Source organism: Mirounga angustirostris, unplaced genomic scaffold (genome assembly GCF_029215605.1).
Source record: "Mirounga angustirostris isolate CCGP_5_RB_7025 unplaced genomic scaffold, mMirAng1.0.hap1 SCAF_6, whole genome shotgun sequence".
NCBI lineage: Eukaryota > Metazoa > Chordata > Mammalia > Carnivora > Phocidae > Mirounga > Mirounga angustirostris.
In genome coordinates this window covers 24,340,046-24,364,799 of record NW_026991714.1, presented here as the reverse complement: position 1 = coordinate 24,364,799, position 24,754 = coordinate 24,340,046, and the positions used below count along the sequence as shown (strand labels likewise).

The 24,754-nt window shown below is 57.4% G+C and overlaps 1 protein-coding gene across 11 annotated transcripts; it reads left to right on the top strand.

Moving 5' to 3' along the window:
• Positions 1-163: 163 nt before the first annotated feature.
• IKBKE (inhibitor of nuclear factor kappa B kinase subunit epsilon) lies at positions 164-24,012 on the top strand. 11 transcript variants are annotated; one of them, XR_006791146.3, is made up of 22 exons: positions 164-452; positions 1,022-1,111; positions 2,859-2,977; positions 3,650-3,790; positions 4,214-4,343; positions 5,347-5,528; positions 6,065-6,225; positions 6,948-7,058; positions 7,359-7,538; positions 8,121-8,317; positions 9,028-9,092; positions 9,175-9,266; positions 9,388-9,474; positions 12,751-12,826; positions 12,958-13,070; positions 15,342-15,418; positions 17,955-17,994; positions 18,710-18,811; positions 20,067-20,163; positions 20,901-21,013; positions 21,205-21,310; positions 23,236-24,012. XR_006791146.3 is itself a non-coding variant. In XM_064593910.1 (22 exons), exons 1-22 carry the CDS (start codon positions 407-409, stop codon positions 23,267-23,269), a joined length of 2,298 nt encoding a protein of 765 aa, XP_064449980.1. In that variant the 5' UTR covers positions 164-406; the 3' UTR covers positions 23,270-24,012. The 11 variants fall into 11 exon arrangements, 7 of the variants coding, with proteins under 7 accessions (XP_064449980.1, XP_064449979.1, XP_045732877.1 ...); XM_064593910.1 differs by having other exon boundaries at positions 1,049-1,111; positions 21,239-21,310; XM_064593909.1 differs by having other exon boundaries at positions 9,175-9,260; positions 12,757-12,826; positions 21,239-21,310.
• Positions 24,013-24,754: the final 742 nt, after the last annotated feature.

The window sequence follows — 24,754 nt, the reverse complement described above, 5'->3', positions numbered from 1 at the left end:
TCCGGTGGGCTGCAGATGCCCAAAGGGCACCCGTTGGCCGCCACCGCCGCCCAGCGTCGGGTCCGGCCTCTCTGTGGCTCGACTCGGGGCCCGTCACCGCCACTTGGGAACTCAGAGCATCCTTTCTCCTTCCTGCCGGTGGCGGCTGCCGCCCCGCCGCCTCTGTCCCTTTAAGAGAGAGAACGAACACAATCAGGAAGTGTGAGCGCGGAGCCGGCTCCCAGCGCAGCGGTGTCCGTCCCGGGGCGGGGGGAGCCGAGGAGGAAACCCTCCGCTGCAGCCCTCCCAGCTCCAGGGGTGCCACGGGCCCCTCCGGCCGGCCCAGCCTCGGGGTCCCTGGGGCCGCGGCCGCCCGGATGCTGTGCGCCCGGCCCATGGATGACAGCGAGCCCTGAAAGCTCGGCGGATGCCACGCGCGCCCACCAGCCTGCCAGGCCCACAGCCGAGATGGGGTGAGTGTGCCGAGTGGGCGGGGGCGGTGCTGGGACCGGGCGGCTGCGGGGCCGCTCTCCGCGGGGTGCCGGGCTGCGGGCGCCGAGCCGGAGCTCTCGCGGCCCCGTGGCGCCTCCCCCTGCCGCTTCTGGGATTCGCGGCAGTTTCCCGCGCGCCGTCGGCGGCGGTCACCCCTGCAGAGGGCTGCTGGAGGCCGGAGGGAGGCGGGGACGGTCATGCAGGAGGAGAGCGGCCACCGGCCGCCACGCTCCCTTGCTGGGCTCGGCTTCCCAGCGCCGGCCGCCACGTTCGGCTTCTGCCTGCGCCCTTTCCTCCTGCCCGGCTCCGGGGCCCGCCCTCACCCCGCCTGCGGTCCTTCTCCCCGGCGCCAGGCCCGGGCGGTGGGGAGGAAAGTCTCTTCCCGGAGCGGCTGGGGAAATGGAAAGCCCCGGCGCGGTGGGGGAGGGTGACAGGCAGGAAGGGGTTAAAGGGCTGGGGCCGGTGGCCTCTGACGGAGGCTGAGAAGCACACTGCACCGTCGAACAGCACCGAGGGGTGCCTCTCCTCCGCCCTCCTCTTTCCGGTGTAGCTCAGCTCCTGGACTTGCCGCAGACAGAAAGCACAACAGACTCTCGCCCGGGAGCGTCTCTGCCTGATCCGCGGCTGCTCGGAGCGCGGGGTAAGTGCCTTTGGCCGCCGGAGAGCCCCCGGTGGGAGGAGGAGGAGTGGCGGCGGTGGGTGGGGCAGCGGGTGCCCTGGCTCCGCCGCCCACCCTCCTTCAGCCCACCGCCCCCGAAGGACGGCAGCCTTCCCCGCACCCGGCGCTGAGCTGGGGGCCGCAGAGCTCGCACAGCCCACCGGATGCGCTCGCCAGCCGCTGGTGGGCCCAGCCGTGGCAGGACCAGGAGCAAACGTTTCCAGGACGTGCCGTGCTGCCGGGGCTCTGCCTTTTGCACAACACTGTGCATTCCCTCGGTCTGCAGCTGTGCCCTGCCCCCAGCCGCCAGCCCCAGGGCCCGTGAGGAGGAGCGGCCCTGGGGAGGATTGTGAAGGGGGTGAAATCTGCTGTCCACCCGCTCCCCAGACTGGACCCCTTCCTTGGCCTTGGTTTCAGTGCGCTCTGCCAGGCTTCACATCCCCAGGCCTGCTGGCATCATGATTCTTCCTCGGCCTCTGGGGGGAGGGGGTGGGGGATGTATCTGATCAACTCATTCAAACTGAGCTATTATTACGCTATCTTCAGGGAGTCTCTCTGTATCGCAGTTGCTTCTGGAAAATGCAAACACGAATACATTTTCTGAAACTAGGACTTGGCTACGAAGTCTCTTCAAGTGGTCGCTGGGTCAAGGAATTGACATTCTCAAGATTTGCATTTTAAAAAAGATTACAGAGAGAAGGTGCTTGAAAGCCAAGGAGCTGTAGGATTTCAGGTGTGGGGACCCTAGGGTTGAGAACCTATCAGATGTTAGAAGGTGAAGAAGCCCTGCCTAGTCCAGCCTTATAAGAGCGTATGTAAGAGCTGGTGGCCCTTCTCAAGCCCCTTCTCCCAGTCATCCCATTAAGACCAGCCCTGACCCTGTTTTTCAGAGAGGATTGGAGTTTAATTTCTGGGGCCACACCCTCTGGAGCCAATTGCTTTAGAGGAACTGGCCTTTGGAGAGAACAGATGGAGGCAAAGATGGGGAATGGAGTTGTAGAGGGTTTCAGATTCTCCCCAGGGCTCCTGAGCCCTTGGATTTGATGGTGTCCTGCCCCCCCACCCACAGGCACTCACGGGTGCGCGTGCGCGCACGCACACACACGCACACACACACTCGCGCATGCACACACACTCGCACACTCCCTGCTGCAAGCGCGTGCGTTCCTCTCCAGAGCAACGCCGACCTGGCCACATGGCCACCCAGCAGCTGTTCGCTCACACCAGCAGGAAGTGGTGGGCCCAGGCGAGTGGGTGGGGAAGGGCTCCAGGCCCATGTTGCAATCCTGGAGATTTGTGGTGGTGTGGCTGACGCTGCCTGACCTGGGGCCCTTCCTTCAAGCACTATTTCTGCTTCCTGGGACAATCCCAGGCCTGGATGCCAAAAACCCAGAATTCTCAGTGCCTGGGAGCGGTAACAGAGAAAAAGGTCTGTCTCTGCAGAATGGCCTCTGGGGAGGGGGTTGGAGAAGACTGGGAGTGAGGACAGGTAGAGTGCCCTGTGGCGGGACAGGCGCGGGCTGTGGGCTGAGGGCCCCAGTGGTGGCACTTCTTGTTGGAGAAGTTTCTTAACCTTTCTGTGCGTCACACTTCCTCCGTCCCCTCACCTCTGGAATGGCCACACCGGAACCCTTTGTGGGATGGTCTTGGGCGCAGCTCCCTGTCAGGCCACCCGTGTCCACCCCAGGTCAGGAATGGAATCCCAGACCCCAGTATGCTCTTTTTCTAGGCCAGAAGTGGCCAGCCAGCCAGGGGCAGGAGATGCAGAGCACGGCCAATTACCTATGGCACACGGACGACCTGCTGGGGCAGGGGGCCACTGCCAGTGTGTACAAGGCCCGAAACAAGGTAGGACACAGCCCTGGCCAGGCCCCCTCAGGCCCGGGGAAGTTCTTGGCCCTGTCAGCCCCTGGCGAGGCAGACGCCTAGCACACTCTGGAGCCGGGGGACGCTATGGCTTTGGGAAGAAGTGTGGGGAGCTGTGAGGGCTCCTTGGGATGATGCTTCTGTCAGGCACACTTTGGGTCTGGAGAGAGAGCAAGACCCAAAGCTGGCATCCCAGGGAGGCGGCAGCAAATCTAGAATAGCGGAGTTGGGAAGTGGGACTTGTCTGGATTTACCCTGCCTTTGTCACAGCTCTGGACCGAATATGTGAGAACTACCGCACAGTCTTGTGTCAAGAGCTGGAGCCAGAGCAGGTTCCAGACCCAGCTTGGCTGCTAGCACCAGGGAGTGGCAGGTGCCTGTGTGGTTGTTGTCAACAGAAATGGAATAGCAATGACAAACCATCCCCTGCATCTGTGCAGTCAGGTGCACCAAGCCCTCGTTCCCCTCCCAGCGCTGGACCAGGCCATGTTCCCTCTGAGGAGGGGAAGGAGCCGAGGGTGGGAGCCTCCAGCCCCTACCAGGCCATTTGGCTCATATCTGGTGTCGGGCAGGTGGGAGAAGCTACATGGAGGCCTGGGGGAGTAGCTGTGCTCCCCAGGGCAGGAGTGGGACTTCTGTTTGCCCCCACGGCAGAAATCCGGGGAGCTGGTTGCTGTGAAGGTCTTCAACACGGCTAGCTACCTGCGACCCCTCGAGGTGCAGGTGAGGGAGTTTGAGGTCCTGCGAAAGCTGAACCACCAGAACATCGTCAAGCTCTTTGCGGTGGAGGAGACGGTGGGTCCAGTGCCTGGTCAGAGGGATGGGGTCTTGTCCTTGACCCTCACAGGCTGGGAAGAGTCAGGTCACGTAATAATGGTGACGTGGTCATGAGCTGGTCAGCCAAGGGCAGCAACCGGTAGCATGGAGGAAAGAGTGCTGGGGGGTGGGGTGCAGGGGTAATACATGGGAAAGTTAAGAGGGGAAGTAGGGCCTAATCAAAGAGGGCTTCCTGGAAAAGGTGACCGTGGGCTCAGGTGTGTGGGGTCACTGTAAGGCCGAGGAGGGAAAGCCAGGCCAGAAGCTGGAACCTAGAGAATGGCGGCTTTTGGCTCTAGGCTGAGTTGCCCCCTCTTGAGAAAGCTGGTGCCTCCCATCGTGATGGGTGGGCAGGAGATTTGCCTTCCACCCCAAGCCTCCCTCTCTCTGTCCCACCCACAGGGGGGCGGCCGGCAGAAGGTGCTGGTGATGGAGTATTGCTCCAGTGGGAGCCTGCTCAGCGTGCTCGAGAGCCCCGAGAACGCCTTCGGGCTTCCCGAGGAGGAGTTTCTGGTGGTGCTGCGCTGTGTGGGTGAGCCCCTCCTGGACCTCCCCAGGAAGCCCCCTTCCCTGTCAGACCGGCCACAGGCCCTGCCCTCACTGGAAGGCGAAGTCCCAGAGGGTCTGACATTTCTGAAACAAATACCCAAACACCGAAGACGTTCTCTACCTCCGAGGTTCTCCATCCACAGACCTAGGACGGACACTAGCGAACGGACGGAATCCAAGTGTCTGATTCCTGCTAATCAGCTGTTTAAAACCCCAGCTTAGAAAAAAATTTTTTAAAGCAGGTCATACACCAGTGTTCATGGCAGTGTTGTTCACAATAGCCATAAAGATGAAAACAACCCAAATGTCACGGGCTGATGGAGAGATCAAATAGTATATATACATATAATGGAATACTATTCATCCTTAAAAAGAAATGAAGTTCTGACACATGCTACATGGGGGTGAACCAGGAAGACCCTGTGCTAAGTGAAGTCACAGGTACTATCTGATTCCACCTAAATGCGGGACCTAGTGCCGTCAACTCCGCGGAGACAGAAAGAAGGACGGTGTGTGCCAGGGGCTGGGGGGCTGGAGGCATGAGGGTGACTGCTGAATAGGTAGAGTTCCTACTTGGGACACTGACAGAGTTCTGGAGGTGGATGGTGGTGATGGTTACACCACACTGGTAATCTACTTAATGCCCCTGCACGGCACACTTAAAACAGTCAAATTTGCGTTAGGTCTATTTTATTACAATTTTTAAAAACAAATCAGACAGGAAGGGGTTTACCATCCTTGGGGAGGCAGAGAGAAATCAAGAGGCCCTCTTGATTTCTTAGAGAATCCTGGTGGAATCTCAACACCCATGTCTTTGGGACCCCCCCACCCCTTGTCCCGTGCCCATCTCTCTTCTCCTGTGTTTCCCATGACCTGTCAGCCCGTGTGAACTCTCTATCTGGACCCAAGGACAGCGTTCTGCCCCAAATAAGCCCCAGACACTGAGCCGTTCCTGGCCAAGGAGCTAGCAGCCCTCCTCTCCCCAGTGGCAGGCATGAACCACCTGCGGGAGAATGGCATCGTCCACCGGGACATTAAGCCTGGAAACATCATGCGCCTCGTGGGGGAGGAGGGGCAGAGCATCTACAAGCTGACGGACTTTGGGGCCGCCCGGGAGCTAGATGATGACGAGAAGTTTGTCTCTCTCTATGGCACTGAGGAGTACCTGGTGAGTGGGATGTTGGGGACCCCTGCCCAAGCTGAGGGCCCGCCCTTACAGCTAGCTGCCCGTCAACTTGTGACTCTCTCGGACCCCCCCTGAGGGGCTCTGTTCAATCCCCCTGCATGTGGCAAGGTATGCGTCACCTCTGCCCGCCCCCCCGCCCAAACTGGAAGAATTTATTCTGTTCTCTAAGACGGAAAAGGTGATACTGCAGCCTGCCTGGACCTCTCTGCTCGAGTGTCCCTGCCCGGGCCCCTCTGCCCAGGCCCCCTGCCCGGGCCTCCCTTGTGCAGTTAATTCCTTGCTATGAGCCTCACTGAGCAGGGGGCACCAATGGTCACCATTTTCCCCAGGGCCGAGGGTGGGCAGAGAGAAATGCTCTGGATGGGCTAACTGCACACCAGTTTGTGAGATGACGAAGGAGATGGTTCTGATAGTTCTGTTTTCACTGGAAGGTGGTGGAAGGAGGTCTGATGGATGGGGGCTCGGGCCCTTGCCCACCCTCCCCCTCCATGGCTGCTCCTGGGTTCTCTCTCCGGCAGCACCCCGACATGTATGAGCGGGCCGTGCTTCGCAAGCCCCAGCAGAAGACATTCGGGGTGTCCGTGGATCTCTGGAGCATTGGGGTCACCCTGTACCATGCAGCCACTGGCAGCCTTCCCTTCGTCCCCTTTGGTGGACCACGGCGTAACAAGGAAATGATGTATGGTGGGCCGCGGGCAGGGAAGGAGAGGGGCCGGACCCTGGGCCTTCCCCACCGGTCCCGGCTGTGTCTTCTCTTCCTCCTCTCACTCTGCGGTCCTCCCCGGGGCCACCTCTGCCCGGGCTCCTTTCCAGTCCTTGGTTGTCAGCCAGTCAAACAAGAAGCTGAGGCCTGCCCTGACTGATGGGAGAGCAGTCCTTTATCTTGGCTGAGTGCTCCCCTTTCGTGCTCCCTCCGTGCGCTTGTGGCTCACCCACCTCAGCGGGGGGGTCCAAGAGACATGCCCAAGTTTTCGGAGCCTGCCAGGGACAAAGATGGGGGGACGGGGCGAGGATGATTCGTGGGAAGGTCGAAACACCCACTGTCAGCTCAGGGGTCCAGCTGTGTGGAACCTGGATTAGGTTAGGGAAAGGGGAAGGAGACTGAGGGGAATGGGGGGAGGCTGTTAGGGAAGGCTGAACTTTGATGGGAGGGGAGGGGAGGGTTAGTGAAGGGGAGCACAGCGAGGGCAAAGGTGCAGAGGCAGGCCGGACTGGGGGAGGTGCGGGAAGGGGGTAGAGGAAGTGGGCAGCGGAAGGGAGCAGAGAGCTTGGCATTTCCAGGTTCCCTGGGAGTGGCGGGCTGATCAGCACCAGGGCTCTGAGAGCCCTCCAGGCTGAGCTTGCCATCCCTTGACGTGCGACGGGCTAGGGGCCCCGCTGAGCTGGTGACCCTCGGCGCAGGTACCGGATCATCACGGAGAAGCCGTCCGGGGCCATCGCGGGCACGCAGCGGCAGGAGAACGGGCTCCTGGAGTGGAGCTACAGCCTTCCCATCACCTGCCGGCTGTCCATGTGAGTAGCGACAGACCTGAGTCTGGGCTGGCCTCCCTGGGCCCCACCGCCCAGAGTCAGGCCCTACCTCAGAGGGCCGCTTGCGCCCCGTCGGCTCAGGCATGCCATGTTCCCGGGCAGGCCTCGGTTTTCCCATCTGGATGCCGGAACCAGTTCATCCAGCCCTTCCTCCCTATCCCGCCCTGGCCCGCCTCCTGGGTTCCGGCTCTTCAGGACGTTCTCACGGAACGCCCTGGGACTTCCTCGAAGAGGACGAGTCTGGGCCCTGGTGCCTGACCGTCTCCGTGTCCTGGGGTCCAGGGGGCTGCAGAGCCAGCTGGTGCCCGTCCTGGCCAACATCCTGGAGGTGGAACAGGCCAAGTGCTGGGGCTTCGACCAGTTCTTCGCGGAGACCAGCGACATCCTGCAGCGGGTCGTTGTCCACGTGTTCTCCCTGTCCCAGGCGGTCCTGCACCACGTCTACATCCATGCCCACAACACGTGAGTGCGCGGGAGCGCAGGGCAGAGGCTCGAGAGCCTTCCCTACCCAGGCGGTCTGTGGGCTGTTTAGATAGGGGAGCATCCGGGCCCAACCTTAGTTTGGAAAATACCAGTCCCACAGAGTTGAAGTGACACGGTGCTTCTTGCTGCTGGACTCCAGAGATTCAGCAAGCCTCCCCATGCTAACGTGCATTAGGAATCTGAGGGGTGCGTGTGTGCATGTGTGAGTGTGTACGTTGGCGATGTGTTTCCTCAATGTATTGCTCAGAGAACCCTTTATTTCTAAAATTCTAGGTGAATTTTAGTGGGAGTGTTGCCGGGAGGGGTGCAAAGGTAGAGCCTGGGTATTGGGGCTCCTGTGTTCTGTTCCTACTCTGTCCTCATCCACTCCAATGAGAAACGAGCTCTAACCTTTGTCTCTCCACCCTTGATAAGAGAGGCAATCACCCGGTCCCTCCCTTTGAAAGCTGAGCCCTCTCTGTGGATGAAGACCGAGCTGGGGTTTGGGTCACCTGAACCCCATATCTTGCTGACACTCCCTGTCCTCCCTCTTCCCTCCCCCGGAACCCCTGGTGTGTCTAGGATAGCCATCTTTCTGGATGCTGTGTATGAGCAGACCAGGGTGGCACCCCAGCACCAGAAGTTCCTCTTTGAGGGTCACCTCTGCATCCTCGAGCCCAGCCTGTCAGCGCAACATATCGCCCACACGACCGCAAGCCACCCCCTGGCCCTGTTCAGCACGGCCAGCGAGACCCCCAAGGGGCTGGCCTTCAGGGACCGTGAGTAGGGCCCACAGGCTGGATCTTTTCTCCTTCTCACATTCTATAAGGGGCAGGGGTTTATGATCCAGGATATTGATTAGTATCTCTTGTGGGTGTTTCTTGGGGCCCACGGGGTGCAGAAAGCAGATCTGGCCTCTCCTTCTCCCACACCTCTGAAATGCTTCTCAGTGTCCACAGAGCTGTGGAAGAAACTCCAACTGAAACAGGGAGATCTGGATTCAATATGATTTCCACAATCTCTGTGATGGGTGGGAAAGCCTCGGATAGTTTGGGTTGGAGGCAGGAGCCCAAGGTGCTGGAGAGAAGGGAAGGTAGTCAGGGGTCCAGAGTTTTATCTTCCAAGTTCTAGAAGAAGTATCATCCCTTCTCCCTCCTTCTCAGGGTCTCCAATGCTGGGAAGGGGGATTAACCTTGAAGCTCCTGGGTACGAGGGTGGTTTTAGCCCATTTTCAGGCTCTTTCTGGGACTTTGGGCGTGAGGCTGTATGTAGTTCTCCGAAGCGGACACGAGGGGGCAGTGAGGGACTGCAATTGTAGAGAAGCACATAGAGGGCGTTTATGTAGGCTTGGGGGGCGCTCTGTGCCGGGTGGGAAGCTGGAGGTGGAAGACAGGGTGAGGGTGGGCGTGAGTGAGGAATAAGGAAAGATGAACTTAGGGTTCGTCCAGGTCACATAGGCAGCGCCTTCAGACAGGGTCTTTGTCTGCAGCTGCTCAGGACATCCCCAAGTTCTTCCCCAAAGTGGACCTGCAGGCAGATTACACCACCGCCAAGGTGAGAGTGGGCCCGGGAGGCAGGGAGGGGTCGCACAAGTCGGGGGAGCCGGACTCCTAGCCCCGCGGCCTGTGTGTTGCAGAGTGTCCTGGGCGCCGGCTACCAGGCCCTGTGGCTGGCGCAGACCCTGCTGGCCGGGCAGGAGTTCATGTTTCGGGGGCTGCACTGGTGTGTGTGAGTACCCCCGAGGGCTGGATGGGCAGGGCAGGCAGGGTAGACCTCTCCCACGCAGCCCTGGGGCCGTGCCCTCGGCCCCCTGGCGGAAGGGAGCTCTGACTCAGCACCCCTTTTGCAGGGAGATGCTCCAGGCTACGTGCAGGCGGACGCTGGAGGTCACGCGGATGGCCCTCCTCTTCCTCAGCAGCAGCCTGGGCACCGAGAGGTGGGTGTCCTGCCCGGGGCAGCGGGGCTGCGGCAGGTGTGAGGCTGGCTCAGACCCCTCAGCCCTTCTCTGTCTGCCTGTTCCTCACCCCCAATATTTCCAGCCATGCCCTTCGCCTTCCCCTACCCAGAGCTCCCACCCTCCCTGCCGCTGGAGAATACAGAGGGCACCCCTACCTGTCCCTCATCCCCCAGCCTGCCGGGTGACTGTACCTCCCCCACCACCACCACCCAGGCAGTGCAGGGGGAACGGGGGGCCCCACGGGGGCACTGCCTCAGCAGGTAGGAAGCCCCAGAGCAGCACTGTAGGTGAGGCCCTCAAAGCCTCGGCCAACCCCCGCCCCGCCCCCGACAGGATGGGGATCCGGGTGGTCTCATCCTCCACGCTCTTCCTTCTGTCTCTGGGTCTTACACTGTCCTCACCTTTCCCCGCCCTGCCTTGGGGCTCCATGCCCACCCCACGGCTGACTTGGGCTAATTAGGGGTGATGGGCCAGACAGAGCGAGAGGCTGGGGAGGAGGGGAGCAAGCTGCAGGGCCTGGAGATGAGAAGCAGGAAAACTTCATTGGCCAGAGCACTTCCGAGCAGTGGGCACAGCCGCCCCCCGCCCCCCAGATCTTGGAAGGCACGGCCTGGGGTACAGGTGAGAGGGGTAGCGCTGCAGCGCAGGGAAGCTGATGGTTTCTGGAACCTTCCCTACTGGGTGGAGTACAATAACAAAGGAGCAGAACCTGTGCTGAACGGCTTGATGTCCCCACCCCGCTCGTCGCCTGGCCCCTCTCCCTAGGAAGGTCCTGGGAGGTTCCCAGGTGCGCAGCAGCGATTCTGAGGAGGGGGCAGATGGGGCGACAGAGGTGTGGGAAGAGGTGGAGGAGAGTCTCTAGATGATAGGGACAGAGTTCCTGGCCTGGCTGAGCCCCCTTCAAATGGTGGAAGAGATGAGGGGCTGCTCTGTCCAGGGCACAGAAAGGGGGTCCAGAAAGCATTTGGGGTATTTGTCTGCCCATTTGCCCTGGCCTGAGGACTGTGGAGAAGCAACAGGCCAGCCCTGGGGCTGGAGTCCTGGGTCTGCTGGCCACCGTTCCTTGCTTTCTGGACCCCAGCCCCCCTGGAGGTATGGAGTATCTAGAGAGCTCAGGCTCAGAGGGGTGCCTGCTTCGAAGCATATTCCAGCCTCCCTCCCGCCAAGGAGCAGGAGGAGCTCCGGGCAGAGGGTCAGAGGCCCAGTCCAAGCTCTTCACTTGGGACCTCAGGCCACTGTTCTCTCTCCTAGCCTGAGCCACTATTTCCTCGTTTTCAAAATGAGAGGACTGGATGATCTTGAAGGCCTCCTCCCTCTGACGCTTTGCAATTCCGTTCTTTTTTGAACATCCTCAGATCCGTAGATTCTGGAATCGGAGGTAATTTAATGAGCACCAGGCATAAAGTGGCTGCCGTTGCCCAGCCTGGTGACTCACCTCTCCCATAGTGCTCTCCTCCTGCCTCGGGCTCCCCAAGCCAACGCTCCCTTGGCAGAGTGTCCTCGCCTCTGTCCTGGTGCTACCTGGTCTTCCTCGCGGCTGCTGCCCTGTGGTGGCACTGTTCAGCAGCTGGGACTGGTTCAGGAGCCCCCATGCTTCCCCCCCCACACCAAGTGTATGTCCATGCTGTCCAGCCAAGCGCCTGAGCTCTGAGGTCCTGTTTGATGCCCACAAATACGGAGACTTATCTCTCCGTTATGTACTCGAAGGTCTGAGTCTTGCAGAGCTGAAGTGACTGACCCCAGATCCCACAAGACAGACGAGGGGGCAGCTAGGACTGGTGCTCAGACCCATCTCCCTGGCCTCCCTGCCCAGCTGGACTAGACAGCCTCAGCTGCTTCTGCCAGCAAGCATTGCACATGCTAAAATCCATTTGTTCATTCACTAATTCATTCAACAACCCCGTATGAAGGAACTACCATGTGCCGAACACTGTGCGAGGTACTGAGGATATAATGGTGAACTCCGGCCTTTGTGGAGCTTCTGATTCTCCCCCTTCCTCTCTCCTTCCCCTCCCCCTCTGCCAACACCATTCCCAAGCCAAAGCACACGGGATTCTTCCCCTGATTGTGATTGTGGTAGAAATGGTATGTGCTAATTGTAGAAAGTTGGAAAATACAGATAAGCAAAACCGAAATAAAAATACCACGTCCTTGCCACCCAGAGCTAGGTTGTGGCATGGTAGTAATAGACGTCCTTCTAGATAGATAGTCTTCTGCTACGTGTATTTAAGTATATGTATATTAACCGACGTGAGATTTGATAGTACTTGCACTCTTATAACCTGCTGTTCTCAGCTAATGAGCTCTCCAGCCCCTTGCCCATGCCTTTTCATCTCCTCTAAAGTCATCCATACTCAAAGTTCTCTAACTAGCCCCCTACTCTCCTTTTCTAGCTGGTTTTATCCAAACCAGGCTCCAATCCAAGACCACACTTTGCGTCTATGTTATGTTCCTTAAGTCCATTTTAATCTCGACAGACTATCTCTCCCCTTCCCCCGGACCCCAGCATTTTGGGGGGACAATATCCATTGTCCCACTTTCTGAACTCTAGGGACTCCTCTACACCCTGTGGGTTGTTTTTTTTTCCTTCTTTTCCAGCATTTCTTAGAAACTGAGAGTTCTCAAGGCTAGATGGATTCAAGTGGAGTATTTTTTTGGCTAAATACATCATAGATGACACCGAGTACACTTCATTTCCTCCCACCATTGGGTGGGGACAGCCTGATTCCTCTATCATGTGGTCACATTTTCCCTGTCCAGGCCTGAATCATTAATCATGGATTTTAATGCCATGCCCAAGCGAATAACTTCACTGGGGGCAACACGATGCTAATAGTCCAGATCCCAGAACATTATTGGCTAATATGCCATAAAATATAGTTTTTCCCTTACTAGGAAGCTATTGGTTATCATGACATACAGTTTCTACTGGAAAGGAGCTTCATTCTTTTCCTTTAGTTATAAATATTCCTAGTAAGGAGTTCATTAACGGTCACCTTGCTGCATGGACTCATGAATTTTCATAGCTTCACATTGTTTCCATCTGCCTCCATTTTATTCTTTGCAATGCTCAACAATGGTACGACTTTGGTGAGTAGGGGCCTCTTGAGGTTGGTTCTTCTGATCCAACCACAAAACTCCCCAGGTACCCTCAGAAGCCAGCAAGCCTGTCCCAAAGATGTCATATTCCTCATGTGGTCGCGGGGCTGTGCCTCCCGATCCCCCAGCCGTGTCCTTTCTCTGTCCTTCCTGGAGGTTCAGTAGTGTGGCTGGGATGCCTGAGATGCAGGAGCTGAAGAGAGTCACGGAGCTGAGGTCCAAGCTGCGGGCTGTGAGTGAGGCAGGGGTAGGGTGGGGGGGCAGCTGTAAGAGCAGAGTGGTGGGGCAGTGGTTCACCTGGGCTGCTGTCAGAACCCTGAGCTGAGGACCCCCCGGGGGTCTGCCCTTTTTTCTGTCTTCCAGTTGGCAGAGGCCCTCTCCAGATGTTCCTACAGTATCACAGAGACCCAGATGAGCCTGAGCAACCTGAGCTCTGAGCTGGTGAAGAACCGGGATCAGGTACATGCGGACAGAAGGTCTGTGGGATTTTCCTTCTTGGTGGGGTGGGGGTGGGGGCAGGGGCACACAGCTCAGAAGGTCCAGTAGTTGTTTTAGGAATCAATCAGCTTTCTCCCTTATCTTGGCAAGGGTGCTGGGCTATGGGGTAGTGCTGTGGGATCCAAGAATGTGCAAGACCCTTCCCTGAGACTGGCCAGAAGGAGGAAAGCATCTGGGGTCCTGCCCCGTTCTGGGAGTTTAGAGAGAGAATTAGAAATCCTGGCAGGTGCAATAGTTCTAAACGAAAGAATAATTTCGTTCCCTTCCTCTTCTGAACCCTTGCTCTGCTCATTCCCTGCGTTGGCCCTCCTACTTCTATCATCTCATTTAATCCCCAGAATGCTACTACGGGTATGCCCCTTTTGTAGATGAGGAAGCTCACTCTGGGAGGTTAATGTGCCCTGAGTCGCAGCCGGTCCATGACAAATGACAGTGGTAGGGCTTCACGTCACGTTTGCCCACCTCCAAAGCCTATGTTCTTGGCCTACATTCAACAAACATAAAAATGCCCGCCTGCCCCCCTCACAGCCCGGTGTGTGGGGCCCGGCCCTGACCAGCATGGCCCATTCTCCTCAGTACCTACTCTAGTCAGTGCCAACAGGGATTCCTAACCAGGGCCTTCAGTTCTGAAGTCAAAGAGCTCTGAAAACCATAGGGTTTTGTTTGTTTGTTTTGGCTGCAAAACCTGACCTCAGTCTTCTGACATGAGTCTTCTTTTAGTCTATGTATCCCACTTAGAGTGGATATTCTTACAGTTCTCTAAAAGTTGAGTGTATTGGACAAGGGGTACCACCCTAGACCCCACTCAGGCTATCCCACAACATAGCCTATGTCTGCTGGATCGCCTTTCTAGAATCATGACAATTCTGAATTTGGGACGTATCTGGCCCGAGTCCTTTGGATAAAGACTAGATTTGAGGTCTCATTTACCCCAAGTTCTCCAAAGGACAGGTGCCTGGGACCCAGCTTGGGCCCGGCCCAGAATCCAGCTCCAGACATAGCTGAGACGGGGTCACTGGGAGGAGCTTCACGAGGGGAGTGGAGCTAAACAGGCCTGAGGGTGGGGAAGAACACCACCCCATACACACACACTCAATATCTCAACTGTTTGTATCCAGCCCAAGAAGGGAAAGGAAGAAACACTGACCTTGAGGTGAAGGTCCTTGAGAGGTCATCTCCCACATCCGTCTGCCTCCATGCAGGACTGAGGACCGTGGATTCATCCATGTTTTGTTTTATTTTATTTTATTTTATTTATTTTATTTATTTTATTTTTTAAAGATTTTATTTATTTATCTGAGACAGAGAGAATGAGAGAGAGAGAGCACATGAGGGGGGGAGGGTCAGAGGGAGAAGCAGACTCCCTGCCGAGCAGGGAGCCCGATGCGGGACTCGATCCAGGGACTCCAGGATCATGACCTGAGCTGAAGGCAGTCGCTTAACCAACTGAGCCACCCAGGTGCCCCTATTTTATTTTATTTTATTTATTTTTTTAAGATTTTATTTATTTATTTGACAGAGAGAGCGAGCACAAGCAGGGGGTGGAGGAGAGGGAGAAGGAGGCTCCCTGCTGAGCAGGGAGCCTAATGTGGGGCTCGATCCTAGGACCCTGAGATCATGACCTGAGCCAAAGGCAGATGCTTAACCGACTGAGCCACACAGGCGCCCCTCATCCGTGTTTTAAACAGGGGTTTTGATTCATTATTTAAACACCTTCCATGTGCCAGATGCTGGAGAGACCAAGAAGACCCTACTTCTACTCTCCCCGGGCCACCAGGAGAGAGGCCTCGGCTCCACTCCCATCCCCAGCAGGCTCTGCCGGACTCCTGTCTGGATTCTGTTCTCAAGCCTTCTAGCGTAGCAAAGGCCATTCTCCTGTGGCCTGTCCTGCTTGGCTTTTTGTGTGTTTCATCTTTGACTAAATACCTGGAGTGTGTGTGTGTGTATGTGTGTGTGTGTGTGAGAGAGAGAGAGAGAGAGAGAGGGAGGGAGGGACAGAGACAGAAAGAATAAACTTGGGAATCAGTGGTGGCTAGCTGGCCCCACAGCACCTCAGAAAAGCTTAGGGATAGGAGAGTCACCCCTACTCCCAGATTGGCCCCCTGAACTGTGGCAATGAGGCTCCTTCTGCAGGCAGACAGCTCTCTGTCACCCCACCCACCCATCGCCAGCCATGTCATCCCCTCCCTTCCCCTTTACTCTCTGCTGTTTGATTCTCCCCTTGCCTGGTCCCTGTCTCCTGCCCACAGCATCCAGCAGATTCAGTGTTGTTTGGACAAGATGAACCTCATCTACAAACAGTTCAAGAAATCCAGAATGAGGCCAGGTGAGCCGTGGGGAGAGCAAACTATCCTGGGAGCTCTCCCTTCCCTCCCTTCCTCCATCCTTCCCTCTGCTCATATCCGGCTGTTCGGACCATCCGCGTGGCTGCTGGGTGCCCTCCGTGTGGCACCAGGGTGCCGCTGGTCTAGGGCAGGGTCCCCACCTCCAAGCTGCCTGCAGACAGTGAGGGACAGGTGGCCTGTGCCTATTGCCCTGGGAGAGGTGTAGATGGCATGCATGGGGGGCTCAGAGGGCCGGAGCCTGGCTCTTCTAGGAGGGGCGGCCCCTGGAAGAGAGCCCTCACCTCTGCAGAGCCCTTTACAGTTTGAGGGACATTTCCCTAGCCATTGTGTCTTTGGCTCATTGAAACAGCCAGGCTTTCCAGGTAAGGGAGGGTCTGAAGACATATCCTGTAGTCCCTGGGCCAGCTACTCCGCCTGCACTCTCTGCTTGTCCTCACAGAGGACCTCCGGGGGCAGGAGCAGCTCATTTACAGGCTCAGGGACGGGCAGCTGCGTGCCCATGGTGACCGCCATCATGCGGCACGGTAGGATGGCACCCAGGGGTGGGCTGGGGTGCCAGCATGCTGACTCCCAGTTGACTCTTGGGGTTGAGGGGGTCCCACCCCGGGAACCAACCCTCTCCCTCCCCAGCCATGCCCCAAGCTTCTGATGTGTGGACTGTAGGCCTTGGGCTTGAGTGCCAAGTTCTCCTCCAGCGCTAGGATTATCGAAAGAGCCCTGTCCCATAGACACAGGGTGTCAGCAATGTACCTAACTTTGAGCTCTCCAGTAGCCATAATTCAAAAAGTGGAAACCAGCAGGTGAAATTAATTTTCATAAGACGTTTCATTTAACCCAATATATCCAAATTGTCATTTCCACATGTAATCAATATAAAAAAAATATTAAAGAGTTTACATTCTTTTTTTTGGGAGGGGGGGGCTAAGTCCTCACAGTCCTGCGTGTATTTGACACTCACAGCACATCTCTCTTCTGAAGCTAATTTTTTAGCAGACCGAACTGTCATCTTACCGAAGCAATAAAGCTGCGTTCTTCGGGAAAACAATATTTTACACTGCTCCAGTTTTAAATTTTTAGTTAATTGAATTAATGAAATTAAAATAAAAATTTGGGCCAGGCGCTCAGTAGCCACGTGTGTCCAGTGGCTGGAACATGCAGATCTAGATGATCGTCTGCCCTCGGGAGCCTGGGTCCTGCCTCTGGAGTCTGGCCGTGGAGGGGGAGAGCAACCCAGAAGCCGGGAAAACGGAGACTCCCCATTCCTGACGCCCCGCTGGCCCCCTTTGCTGTGATTTTCAGAGAACCTCAGAGGCTTTTTTGCCTCCCTCACTGGGATTCCATCATCCTAGCCTCACCACCCCCCACCCTCCACCCCCCCATCTGGGCATCTCCCATGCGCTGGACCCCGTCCTCTGGGCTGTGCATGATCTGCACTTATTTAATGCCTGTAAAAACCCTAGGCACCGTTACCCTCCCCTGTTTATACATAAGGAAACCGAGACCCTGGGAGGTTAAGTAGCCCAAGCAGTCCTGGTCCGGAGGCTTTTAACCACTCCGCCGCACAGCCTCAAAGAGTTTTGCTTCTATCGGTCGGCAAGACTCCTTCATGAAGATTAAACACGGAAGGAAGAATAACCCTTGACAGCTCACCCCTGGAATGTTGAAAGATGCCACTCCGAAAAATACTCGCCGGTTTTCTCTCTCCCCGCGCAGCCGTCCTGGGTGTTCCATAGGCTGGATGAGGAAGCCAACTCTGTGCGGCAGAATCACGCGTCCGCAGCCTCCTGCGGCTAGGAGGCCGGGCTGGGACTTGCAGCTGGGATTCACCAGTGCTCAGCTGGCTGAGAGCAGGGCCCAGGACGAAAAGCCCAGGGCAGGGGGGTCTGCTCTTAGGGAACTGGGCGGGAGGCAGCAAGGGAAGCCTCTAGCCTCTGGCCAAGGGAGGCCCGTTCCCTCGAAGCCCAGCAGGGGGCAGCATCTCCCTAGCGCGGTGAGCATCCGCACGCGGTGGCCCAGGCAGAGAACCAGCACTTCGGGCCAAAGTGGTCCATGCAGGGGAGGTGGGGGGTGAAGGAGAGGTGAAGGGTGGTGGCCTGGCTTATCCAGCTCAAGGCTCCAGAGCCTCCAGCTGGCTCTGCCCGCAGCTTGAATGGTCCGGAATGGGGCCCGCAGGCTGCAGGCTTCAGTGCCTCTGGGAGTTGGATGAGGAGCTGGGGCTGACCGCACATCCTTCAAGGCCCACTCATCCACCACTTCCTACCTGAAATGTTCCCCAAGTACTCCTCTCTCCATCCCTAGCCCCAGGGTCCCTGCGGCAATTTCCCTGCAGCTTCTGTGGCCCCTACTTGGCATAATGCTTCCTGTTTGACTCCTCAGTCCTTCCTGGCTCCACTGGACTGTGAGCCCCCAGGGCCAGGCCGAGCTGTCTGCATCCTTGTAGTTGTCCCCAAACCCTCGTGGCATTCTGTTTTGTTGACTGATTGGGCAGGTGACATCATTCCTCCCTGTTTCCTTCAGGGCTTGGCTACAACGAGGAGCAGATTCACAAGCTGGATAAGTGAGTAGCCTGTCCCCCTGGCAGGTGGGGGAGTGGGAGCGTGGGGATCCCCAGGCAGGAGCCATCTTCTGTGTGATGAAGGGTCCTGCTCCCAGGTTGTAGTTGGGCAGAAGCAAAGCGGGTGACTGTGTCTGGGGCAGGTTATCTGGGGCCAGGGGAAGGAGACTGGGTAGCTGACTCTGAAGCAGGCTTGATGTCATTGGATTTATTTGCAGCACGAACAAGATCGTGTGTCATATTTCTTTCCCTAACTGTCCTCCCTGATTTACCGCTCACTGCTTCCTGCTCCTGACCTTCGCTGTGCTCCTCTCTGCTCCCCTGTGCCCTAGACACTCATCTTCCTGGAGGTCCTCCCTGATTTAAATGATTATTTGGAGACTCACTCCCCCAGTTCCACGCCCACCCCTGACCCTTACACACTCTCTCTCCCTCTCTCAATCTCCAGAAGCATCTCGCCTTCCCTGTGAGGACGGGGCTTGAGTGTATCTGTTCTCTGAGATCCCCTGGTCCTTCCACGTCTCTCTGTCCCTGTGTCCTGTGTCCCCACTGCACTGACCTCCCCATTTCATGTGTGTGAGCCTCAGTTCCTCCTTGTTTGGCGACTTAGCCCTGCTGGGGATGCCAGCCCTCGGAGGAGGTCTCCTTGGGATGCTAGGCATGGACGCAGGTGAGTCTGGCTGCTTATTTCTGTGCCTTGGTGTTCCTGTCTTTTCAGAGTGAATTTTAGTCATTTAGCCAAAAGGCTCCTGAAGGTATTCCAGGAGAAGTGTGTGCAGAAGTATCAGACATCCCTGGTCACGCACGGCAGGTGGATGAGGTAACAGTCTGGCCCTCCTTCCTGGGCTCCCAGACCCTGGGGCCCTTCCTGGTCTGGCTCTTCAGGCTTCAGAGAACGCTGGGATTTGTAGAGCCCTGATTGAAGGGAGATAGTCGTAAAGGAAGAAAGGCAAAAAAAAAATTGTGTGGTTTTATGCACCTGGGCGATTTCTGTACATTAGCTTATTTAATCCCACAATATGTACCCCATGCGGTAGATACTATCACCCCACGTCCCAGATGAGGAAACTGAGGCTCGGAGCACAGGTCTCATTCTCAATACCACACAGCTAGTTAAGTAGCAGACCCACGACTAGTATTGGGTATGACTGCCTCTAAAATCTGGGTTCTTTCCATGTTCCCAGGTGGGTATGTTGGGAAACCTCTTCTCTGGGGAGAACACAAGATCCCTCTGGGGTGAGGCCAGGCAGGCTTATAGACTTCCAGTGGTCAGGGACACAGGGGCAGGCAGAGGCCCGTAAATAGAAGCCTCTCACACTGTCTCCTAGAGGAGATTTGGGTTTTTCCTTCTCACATGAGCCCCTCTCCTTCCTCTGCCTGTGGGAATACTGGCCCCGCCTGAGAAGAGAAGGCAGGTTCCCAGGCCCATCTGACCTGTGGGCTTGTTATGGGGCTGAGACCCAGGCACTCACCCACCCTCACATTAGAATATGGCATCTCCACCCCTAACCCACCCCAAACTCTGATTTAATTGGTGTGAAGTCAGGCTTGCATATCAGCATTTTAAAAGCGCCCCCAGGTAATTCTAATGTGTAGGTAGGGGAGGGAATCGACCACCGGCTTGTCTGTCCTTGGATTGGTTTCAATGGGGAAAATGTTCCTGCTCCGTCCCTCTGCTTAGAGAAAAAAGAGAATTGCTAGAAGAGTCCTGACCTCGGTTTGCTCTGGCAATAGGGCGGTGCCCAGAGTAAGCGCGCTGGGCTGGGCTGTCTTCTGCCTCTCTGGAGCCTCGCCTGGCCCCGCGCTCGTCCTCCCCCGTGTGTGTGCCAGGCTCCCCCTGTGGTTCTGATGGGACCCCCGGCAGCCTCAGTCGGAAGTGTCATCCGCATTCCCCCAGTGGGACAGGGAGGGTTGAGGGCACACCGGGGGGGACAGAGGCAGCGAGGGAAGCACATGCCCGGGACCCCTCAGCTCCCGCTCTCCCCCATGTCTGTGTGGTGACCAGAAGGACAGCTGGATTGGCCTCCGGGAAGAGCGAGCAAACCCAGCTTGGATTTTTCATCTGCTCTCTCCAGGAAGGTGCACGAGACCAGGAACCATTTGCGCATGGTCGGCTGTTCTGTGGCTGCCTATAACACGGAAGCCCAGGTTGCCCAGGAGAGCCTCAGCAAGGTGCGAGAAGGTCAGGGCCATGGGCGGGCGCCGCTGAGAGGAGCCGGGTCGGTCAGGCACTCTGGGGGCGCGGGCCCACTCCCCTGCCTCTGGGCAAGGCTGCCCTTGACCGAGTCCCAGCACGCTGTGGCTAGGAGGTCTCGGACAGACAAATGTGCCCTGAGGTGGGGACAGAGAGAATGGAAGGCGCTTCCTGGCATTCTCAGACTGAAGGTCACTGCAAGGACAGAGCTTCCAGAATGCCAGGACATCTCCCTCCTGCCCCGTGTAGCCGAGGAGGTTCCAGGCTACTCCTGAGAGAGGCAACGTGAACCCTCCTCTCTGGAAAGAGACCAACACACAGGCGGCTTGAGAAGGTTGCTGCTCTGGTCGCCCGCCTGCAGCCCCCGCAGCAGCCCCGGTCCTTCAGAGGCCGGCTGGGCTGCCCTGCCCCCTCTCCGAGGCTCCTGGCTCACACTGGGCCACTGGGGTGTGGGTTCGATCCAGAGGAGAGCCTGGCCGTCTGGACCGTTAAATCCAAGCACAGACAAGTGAGGGTCGCTGGAGCAGTTGCCGCGCAGCATGGAAGCAGGGGCCTGCAGGAAAGGCTCGGGCGTTCTGGGGGCGCCAGGGAAGCAGGCGGGGCGCTGTTCTGTTATCCTTTTCTTACCCTGACGCCTCCCTTGCAAAAAAAAAAAAAAAAAAAAAAGCACACCTGTTGGCCCATCCCGCCTGACAAAAGTGTGGCTTCCCTTCAGATCCTTGACTGGTTATGTCACCAGCTCCTTCAGGACAGAACAAAGGACGCTCAGGTCTCACCACCCCCGACAGCCACCTATCCCAGCCCTGCACTGACGGACCTGGTTCTCCAGTAAGTGCTGGAGAGAGGGGCGTGTGCGTGCATGTGCGTGTGCGTGTGTGTGGAAGGGCGTGGTGGGAGAGGGGGTCGGGTGCAGAGGTTAGAGCCCGAGGGGTTCTGCCTCAGGCCCCGGAGGCAGGAATAGAGAGTCGAGGTGGCGGGCTTCCTGGGGAAGGAGGCCAGCAGGACAACTTCGGCCTCAGCCGCAGACGCCTCTCTTGCCTCTGCCTCGGACAGCATGCAAGAGCTCTGTAAGGAGATGAAGCTGCTGGCCTTCGACCTTCAGGACAACAATCGCATCATTGAAGGGTAAGGAGCTCCCACTGTGTGCGGGGAGGGCTGATGACAGGTGTCCATTCCCCATCCCGTGTCAGAGCTTTGGCCTTGTCCCCATCCCTGTGAGGGGTAGGCTTTCACTCTAGTCTTGAGGATGTGAGCCTCAGTGCAGTCAGAGAGGGGGACTTGGAGGGGGACATGGAGTAGTGGCTGCGTCCTGCTCCCTGAGTGTGGACTGTGCCCCCCATGCCCCCCAGACCGACTCCGGCCACCTTTGCTGCCGTCCGCAGAGCGCTGCTCTTCATCCCCGAGTCACACGCCAGGCCGCTGTGGCGCGGAGCTGGGGCTAAGTGCCCGGGGCCTGGGCTCCTCGGGCCTTGTTGGGCCCCAGCTGTGTGTACAGGCTCCCGGGGCTGCCAGGCTGCAGGCCCAGCCTCACGGACTCTGGATCACACCCCCGTTAGACTCCCCTTCTCGGGGGGAGGGGGGGTTCCTGGAGAGGGCGCAGGGAGTGTGCCTCGGGGCTCAGACTTTCGGATTTTTTGCACCAGTAAAATTCACAAAAGAAAGCTGGGGAATAACAGTGACCAACTTCTCATATATCCAAGTAAGCACATTTGAAAGGGGAAAAAATCCTGCCATCTAGTAGTCATGCTTTATATAAGCACATTTTTTAATACCAAAAAGGAGGGACATAATCTCAGCCTCAGGGATGGTCCTTGCCCTGAAGCTCAGGGGCCTGTTTGCGAACATACACGCTTGGGCGTGCATGTGCATGTGCGCTCACCCCCACAGCCTCCCCACCATCCTGTGTCTGTCACCTCCCCACGGGAGGACCCATGGCACAGTGGAAAGAATCTGCAGAGACTCCAGCAGGGTTTGACTCCTGACTGCATGACCCTGGGAGGTTTTGCTCGGCTCTGGGCCTCAGTTCCCTCCCCCTGTGAAATAGGAGTAATTATCTCAAGCTCCTGGTGGTAACTAGGGTTGAACTAGGATGAGATATGCCAGATGCTGGGGAGGGGAGGGGGCACAGAGGGAGGGGCTCACCAAATGCTAAGTGTTCCTCAGAGGCCAGGCCAGTCTGGAACCCTGGAATTGGGGTTAAGAGCTAGGGAGCCGGGGGGCGCCTGGGTGGCTCAGATGGTTGAGCTTCTGCCTTTGGCTCGGGTCATGATCCCAAGGTCCTGGGATCGAGCCCCACATCGGGCTCCTAGCTCGGCGGGGAGCCTGCTTTTCCCTCTCCCTCTGCCTCTCCCCCTGCTCATGCTCTCTCTCTCTCTCTCTCTAATGAATAAATAAAATCTTAAAAAAAAAAAAAAAAAAGAGCTAGGGAGCCGGGAGCAGAGCCTGTGGTTGTCCCCAGAGCTGCAGTGTCCTTGGGCTGAGGAGGCTCCCATGGCCCCTCCATGTCCCATTCCAGCAAGGGGAGAATCCGGCTTCTTAAATACCCGCAAGGAGGAGATTCTTTCCAAAACAGCCCTCATGGGCAGGAAGTTCTAATTTTAGTGCCGACATAAATTTTCCTTGCTGTGATATGGAGTCTATTTACAGATAGTTCAAAACTTGATTTTAGTGAATTTTTACTTCCTTATTCAGAGCTGTAGCCAAAGAGCCTACAGAAATTATCTGAATTCCTCCTCCCCTCCTCTTGACCTTGTGGCCGCACTGGATTCACCAGGGGAGCTTTTTTTTAAGAGTGCAGCTCCCAGGTCTTGCCTCCAGAGACTCTGGGTGCCGACAGGGGTGGGGGACTTTATAAACCCCCCAGGTGATTCTACCATGTAGTCAGGGAGAAGAACCAGAGAGTGCCTGTCGGGGGTCAAGGACTCGACGAGGGGATAACTGAAGACTTGAATGGCTCGGTGCTCCCCACAGTTGAGTGTGTTGGGTCCTGGGTATGGCCCGCAGGCTTCTCCGCGGGGGTGGGAGAAGCTAACCTGCAGCTTTCCTTACAGGTTAAGTAGGCCCCCATCGGCTCCTGACTCCTGATCTCTGAGCTCCGTGGGGTGCCCGACATCCGGAAGCATTAGAACCATTCAAACACTGCTGTTCTGCCTGCAGTGTGGGACCTAACACGGATGCTGTCTGGTCCCCTCTCATCAGCCTACCTCCCTCCTGGCCGACAGCTGGGAGCCATCACCAGCATTACCTTCCACTGCCTCCCCGGCAGGACCTGGGGAGGGCCGTCCCTGTCAGGACCCACTGCCTGGGCTGCCCTTGGCGTCTCCCGCAGGCTCAGGCACATCTCCTCGGTCGCCCCGGCCTGTAGAGCTAAAGCTGGGGAGAAGAGGCTCCGATCGGCCCGCCCACCCCCCTCCTCTGGGTTATAGGGCTTCGCTTCTCAGGGAACAGAAGAGGAGGCCTCTGGGGGTTTCCCTAGGATGCTGGGTCAAACAACCTCATTTCGGTCTTCCTTCCTCTTAAGGGGTTTCACGTTGAACATACAGCCCTGCCCTCTCCTGTGATTTCTGAGGGTCCCCGCTCTTGGCCCCGGGCATGACAGAGCCTGATTTTCCCTCGACTCTTGGTCTGGCAGAGCCTGGCAGAGTTGAGAGAATGGGTGGTCCAGGCCAGGTGCTAGAGCCGCGGGCACCTCACCTTCCTCTCTCCCTGAGGCACGGCCAGGCTCTGGGAGATGCAGCCAGCCGCGGTCACCGGTGAGCACAGGCCTGTAAGTCCAGATAAGAGGCCTGCGCCTTCGAGAAGTAGAATAAACAGGGCCGTCTTTTCTATTTCTGAGTGGCTCTTGCTGGGTGGTGTCTGTGAGGCAAGGGAAGGCTCTTGGCGGAGTGCGCTTGGCCTCCCAGCAGGGCTGGGTGGGGATCTGTGAGGACAGGATTGGGAAATGGAGCCGGGACTGGTCACTTCCTGATTCCTGCCTTTCCCCTAAATGTGCCCTAATTTCGAGGAAGAGCCCTAGGAAGATGGCATCCTGCTGGGAGGGCTTGCCTTCCCATTCCTTCTCCTGCCCCCAGCCATTTGGGGGAGCTGTCTAGGGGGCCTGGGACTAGGGGAGAAAGGAGATCTCTCTCCCCCCTTAAATCCACCATCTAAGTGCCTACTCTTTTCCCCCCTTCACCCCCACCACTGTTCAAAACCTAGGCTGTGTCCTAAATACTGAGCTTGAGCACTCCTCTGGGTCATTTCGAGTGGTGCCTGGACATTCAGATTTATACAAACTTAGTCTTTCCCCTGCAATACATCCAGCCTCCCCTTAACCAGGCCGCACTACCCACCCAGCCTGGGGTGTGGGGGAGAATGCAGTAAAGTAGCCCCCTTAGGGGAGGGAGATGCGTGGGAAGCCCCATTTGTGCACCAACATGATGCTTGACTCTGGGAGAACTGCAGAAATCTTTCCTGCCCATCTTCGTGGAGCCTCAACGTCCTCAGAGGCTACGCTGCCTCATGACCCAGCAGGGCAGAAGTGAGGACGCCCAGGTCCTCGACTCCGACACCCTCCGTGCTGCTTCTCTA

What these genes read in the sequence shown, in the direction of transcription:
- IKBKE (XM_045876920.3), top strand. Translation starts at nt 407, where the DNA reads ATGCCACGCGCGCCCACCAGCCTGCCAGGCCCACAGCCGAGATGGG. An exon ending in ATCACCTGCCGGCTGTCCAT is followed by an intron (nt 7,059 to 7,358) that starts GTGAGTAGCGAC and finishes CCTGGGGTCCAG; the next exon opens with GGGGCTGCAGAGCCAGCTGG. An exon ending in CCCAGGAGAGCCTCAGCAAG is followed by an intron (nt 20,164 to 20,900) that starts GTGCGAGAAGGT and finishes GCTTCCCTTCAG; the next exon opens with ATCCTTGACTGGTTATGTCA.